Here is a 5,686-nt window from a genome sequence, read left to right as displayed (position 1 = left end):
AACTCACAGAGATCCGCCTGCCTCTGCCTCCCGAGTGCTGGGATTAAAGGCGTGTACCACCATCGCCTGGCCCAATTTTTTTGATACAAGCTACTATGATAACTAAGTCATGAGATGGACCTTCCCCAGCCTCAGAAGGGACTTAGTGAGGGCACTGGGGAGATGGCTGAGTAGGTAAAGTGTGAAGCCCTGGGTTCTATCCCCGGAGCCCATGTGGAAAAAAGCCCAGCCCAGCAGTTCATGCTGGTAATTCCAGCAGGAGGACGACGAAGGCAGGCAGATCTGTGGGGCTCACTGGCCGACCAGCCCAGCCTATTTTGCAGTGAAAGACCCTATCTCAAAACAAAACCAAACCAGGTGGCAAGCATCCGAGGAACAAGACCTAGAATTATCTTCCGATCTCCACACGCATGTGCACAAACACACAGAGCAGTTACATGTGAGGTAGCCAAGACAACCGCAGGTGCATCTTGGCAGCTGGGTCCCTTAACAGTCAAGATGCCCCTCTGAGGTTAAACTGCCTGCAAGCTGCAGAGAGGCTGTTCTCACTGTATCAAAGAACAGTGAGCCAAGGCATTTCCCCACATGCCTGCAATAAAGAAGGGTCTTCAACTACCTCCTCTTTATGGACGTGGGAAGAAATATTCTAAAAGAGAGATTCCATTTACCAGGATTGGAGAGAAAACCTTACCATGTGGATAAGCCATCTACCTCATAAATATTCATAAAAACGTATATTAAATCCACAATACAGAACCCACTGTGCCGCTATGCCCTTTTGGCAATAGCCGACTCCAATCTCTCTCTCTGGGGTGCTTTGCTTCTCTTAATACACTTCTGTTTACTGTAGGTACCTTTTGGCTGAATTCTTTCCTTCCAGTATCCCAGAAGGAGACACACCCCTCCCCGCAACACACATTCCCTTCCAATTTAACTCAGGGACCAGTCAGTCTTTTACTGTCAAGGGCCAGAGAGTAAATATATCAGGCTTGCAAGCAGAATTGTGCAGCAAGCCCTTAATTCCCGTTCTAATGCAGGAAAGCAGCCAAGGCCAATACATAAAGTAATGACTGGTTGCATTCCAACAAAACACGAAGAGTTTGAGTCCGGACTGCAATATGTCACCGGTTTTGTGTCCTGAGCAGTAAACAGTGCCACCTAAGGGGTGTCCCCAGCGTAAGGAGGGGTCACACTGAGTCCAGTCTATGAGCTGAGCATCCTGGGGACAATGGGCGGGGCAGGATCAGGATTGGAGTGTCACCCAGGCCACTATCAGGGACAGTGGGCGGGAAGGTGCAGGAAGAGGAAACCTGGATCTCAACCCGGCCCATCACTCACTTGGATACGCCAATAGGGACGAAGGCCATAGCCACAGCACAACTAGGACCACCGGCTTCATGGGCGTCGTTCACAGTACTCCGCCATCCGACGGGAACGTCCTGGGCACACCAGGCCGAGGTACCTCAGGGCCCGAAAGAGGGGATGTCAGCGGCCTTTGGTCCCACGTCAGGGCCCGGGAGCCCCGCAACGGTTGCCAAAGTGAATGGGTGGGGGCGGGGCGACCGCGTGAGTTGCGCGCGCGTGCGTGCTGGGACTCAGGTACCAGGAGTGACTCGATGGCGATCTGCTGCTGAAGGCGCTTAGGGTAGAGGCTGGAGAAACTCTGCGAATGGCATGATATGGCACTCCCCGGCTGAAAACACAGCTGTTGCACAGAAGTAGGTGTCTGATGGAAGAGATGACCCGGAGATTACACAGAGCCAACGGTGGTGGGAATCGCTGCCGAAGCCCCAATCTGCCCCAAAGGAGATGGGAGTGAAGGGTCAATTGCAGTAAGGCTTAGAGGTTCAGACTAGTTGCATGAGTGGTTGCGGGGGTGGAGTGGTGAAGGTGAATGGGAGGAAGAGGTAGGGACTTTGCAGACAACATAGAGGTTTTGGTTGTCATTTTGACTTGTAATGATTACATCCCGTTTCTTTCTCTTTTTTCACCCCCCCCTTTTGATTTTTTTTTTTTTGGTTTTTTTTCGAGACAGGGTTTCTCTGTGGCTTTGGAGCCTGTCCTGGAACTAGCTCTTGTAGACCAGGCTGGTCTCGAACTCACAGAGATCTGCCTGCCTCTGCCTCCCGAGTGCTGGGATTAAAGGCGTGCGCCACCATCACCCGGCCCCCTTTTTGATTTTTTCGAGACAGAATTTATTTGCATAATAATCCTGGCTGTCCTGGAACTCTCTTTGTAAATCAGGCTGGCCTCTAAGGGCCTAGCAGGGAGCATTGGGAATAAAGGCATGCACCACCATGTGGGATTACATCCGGTTTCTTTGGCAACAGTTAGAGTCGGAGAAAGGTGTAACTACAATCGGGCAGTGTAAGAGAATTAGTCAAGGTCTTCTCTGCCTCGTCCCAGACCGGCCTGGAACTACACCCACCCAAGGATGACCTTGAACTAAAGACACTTCTGCCTCCACCTCCCAAACCCTGAGATTAACCGGAGTCACCACGTTTGGCTTCTGATGTGCTGGGGATTGAAAACAGGGCTTCATCTAAGTTAGGCAAGCACTCTGATGAGTCTCAATAAGAGAATTTCTTGGAGTAACGGTCATGAGGCCACTCAATTCTACATGCGAATTAACATCTGTGGAACTGTCCTTTTTCTGTGTGATTAATCTTTAAAATTCACACGCGGTCACATCTCGGGCTCCGAAACAAGGAACTGGATTTTAGTCTGAGACAATGGGGAGATGCTGCAAGGTTCTGAGTTAGGGGAAGCGGGGATTGGGAGAGCACTCTAGACAGCTTCTTTTCCTTGCAAAGACCAGAAGATATGGGACATATGGACATATCTGAGAGATGTTTAGAGTTAAAATCCAGGTGATCGTTCTGAGAGAGGTGGAGACAGGCTCAAGAGTTGAAGACTGGGCTGGAGAGATGGCTCAGTGGTTAAGAGCATTGCCTGCTCTTCCAAAGGTCCTGAGTTCAATTCCCGACAACCACATGATGGCTCACAACCATCTGTAATGAGGTCTGGTGCCCTCTTCTGGCCTGCAGACATTCACACAGACAGAATATTGTATACATAACAAATAAATAAATAAATATTTTTATTAAAAAAGAGTTGAAGACCAACCTAGGCGACATGAGACCCCATCTCAAAGCAAAGATTAGAGAGTGGTTTGTTTAAATGTGGAAAGAGCATGAGAGGATGCCCTGATTTCTGGTAGATCATTTGGGAGTTTGATGCACACTTACTGAACTGGGGAATGCAGGTACCTGTGGAGGAGGATAAGGAATTTTGTGCTCAGTACTATTATGGCAAAGTGGACTTTGAATCTGTAAGCAGAGCTGGTATATTCAGAGAGGAAATGGATGTGGGCCAGGGAGAAAGCTGAGGTGGAGGCTGAGTTATGGAAGGCTTGAGTGTCTGGAAGCAGGGATGTCTGAGGTAAACCAAGAAGGGTGCAGATAAAGCAGAGCATTGGTCCTAGTATGGAAATAGGCAGGCGAGAGAGGGCACGATGCAGTGAATGCAAAGGGGTCCAGGAAGGAGAAGGGGTGGTGAGGACCCCAAAAGAGCAAGGCGCTTCATGGGGGAGCTTCAGACTATTAGATGCTTCTGAAAAGATGAGAGAGAGAGAGAGAGAGAGAGAGAGAGAGAGAGAGAGAGAGAGACTGACTTAGGGCTAGCTTTAACTACAAGGCCCTTAACAAGCATAGTGCCAGTGAACCAGTGAAGTGGTTTGGAGCCAGGCCATGCTGAGTCAAGGGATGAGCAAGAGGTGACAAAGTCGTGACAGCTTACCTGGGACTGTTTCAAGCCTGGTTCGTGAGCCTTCGAGGCACTCCAGCAGTGCACAGCCCAAATATAGCAGCATGCTGGAATCAAACAGTTGGGACTATTTGGAAAGCAACTTGGAATATGTAACAAAAGCAGTAACATAATATACACACTGTGATATAAATTCTGTAACACAAATTTAGGGGGAGAATTTAGGTCCCAAGATAACCATAGCTTGCAATACAGAGACAGTCAAATCCAAAGAGGATATGGACTAAAGTTCCCCCACTTCTCCCCATTCCCATGATGAGAAAGGGGTGGAGCTTTTGAGAGATGGCTAGATCATGGGGGTGGAACCTTCAAGCGTGAGATTAGTACCCTAAAACAGAGACCCGGAGATTCTGTGTGAGACAAGGGAAAGCTGGTCATCTGGCAAGAAGCTGCCACCGGACACCAAATCAACATTCCCACCTCCCAGTGTTTGAAAGAAATTGTTCAAAGCACCTGGTCTGTGGTGTGATTTGGTACAACAGTCTGGACAAACTAAACCAAGTAAACCAACTTTGTTGGCTAGAATAGCATGCCGCCAGGGGCTGGGGGAGTAGCTCATCTGGTAAAGAGCTTACTGTGTGAATGTGAAATCTTCGCTCTGATCCTCAGCATCCATGTAAAAGTCAGGTGTGCTAACTCAGTGCCCAGAATCCCAGCAGTGGGGAGGTGGAGACAGGAGATCCCTGGAGCTTGCAAGCTAGGTGGGCTAGAGAAATCAGTCAGCTCTAGGCTCAGTGAGAGACTGTCTCAGTAAGTAAGGCAGAGAGGGTGACTGAAGAAGGCACCTAATGGTGCCCTTTGGCCTCCATGTGCTTGAGCACACCTGTGAATGCAACACACACATTTATATGCACATACACACACATGAAAATATAAAACACACACAGTCATGAGGTGTGCTAAACCATTCTATTTGGTTTTGGGGAAGTCAGGAGGGGTTCTGCCTACTCCCTACCGCTGTCTCAACCTAAGATTTTCCTAACACTTCTTCAAATGGACACAACACATCTCGAATTCTCATTTACTATATTTTTTTCCTTCTCTTAACCCAATAGATTGGAGTAAACCTGGTTATCTAGAAACATGTGTCTCTCTAGAGGAAGAAACACACCCAGAAGATCCTTTTGCGTTATCACACACTGCCCAGTGACAACATCATATCCTGGCACAAGTGGGTCACTAAGTTCCCACTGTAGCCCCTGCCTACTCAATACCAATGCATTTTTTCACACCCCAGACCTCAAACGTCACTTCCAAATCTCACTTACTCCAATGCTTAGAAAAACAATTCAATCTCAATACTTAGAAAATGAATACAGCCGTGGCTCAGCAGGTTAGCTCACTTACTGTTCTTCCTGAGGTCCGAGGTTGGGTCCCAGCACCCACATTAAGTGGCACACAACTAGTCATAACTCCAGCTCTAGCAGGGATGTGCTGGGCTCTGCAAACACCTACACACAACATGTACACATATCTACACACAGACACACATGTAAAAATAAAAATAAACCTTATAAAAATGAGTGCATGCATACATGAATGTGTCCCCCTCTTGTTGTCTTACCCTCTTACAGGACATACATGTGAGAGTTTGGCACACCATATGGAAGTCAGAGCAGAAGTCCTAGCTTGCTTGCTGTAGCTGTTAATAAAACACGCCTTTAATCCCAGTACTCGGGAGGCAGAGGAAGGCAGATCTCTGTGAGTTCAAGGCCATCCTGGTCTACAGAATGAGTTCCAGGGCAGTCAGAATTACACAGAAAAACCCTGTCTCGCTGGGGGGGGGAGGGGGGTGCACACCTATAATACCAGCACTCAAGAGGCAGAGGCAGGTGGATCTGTGAGTTCGAGGCCAGCCTGG

The 5,686-nt window shown here is 48.5% G+C and overlaps 1 protein-coding gene across 2 annotated transcripts in view; it reads right to left on the bottom strand.

Annotated features, from left to right (window-relative positions):
• Spesp1 (sperm equatorial segment protein 1) overlaps positions 1-5,686 on the bottom strand; it is a 26,740-nt gene that overhangs the window by 14,071 nt on the left and 6,983 nt on the right. Inside the window, exon 1 of one of the 2 annotated variants that reach the window (XM_005347802.3) lies at positions 1,339-1,538. The exons of the other annotated variant lie outside the window; for it this stretch is intronic. Within the exon in view, the coding sequence (XP_005347859.1) occupies positions 1,339-1,399 (61 nt within the window). The 5' untranslated portion in view covers positions 1,400-1,538. Of the gene's footprint in view, positions 1-1,338; positions 1,539-5,686 lie in introns of those variants that run through there. 2 annotated transcript variants of the gene reach the window in all.

The sequence above is a fragment of the Microtus ochrogaster genome, chromosome 5, assembly GCF_000317375.1.
Source record: "Microtus ochrogaster isolate Prairie Vole_2 chromosome 5, MicOch1.0, whole genome shotgun sequence".
Taxonomy (NCBI): Eukaryota; Metazoa; Chordata; class Mammalia; order Rodentia; family Cricetidae; genus Microtus; species Microtus ochrogaster.
The sequence above is the reverse complement of the archived record's forward strand: the minus strand, read 5'-3'. Positions and strand labels throughout refer to the sequence as shown.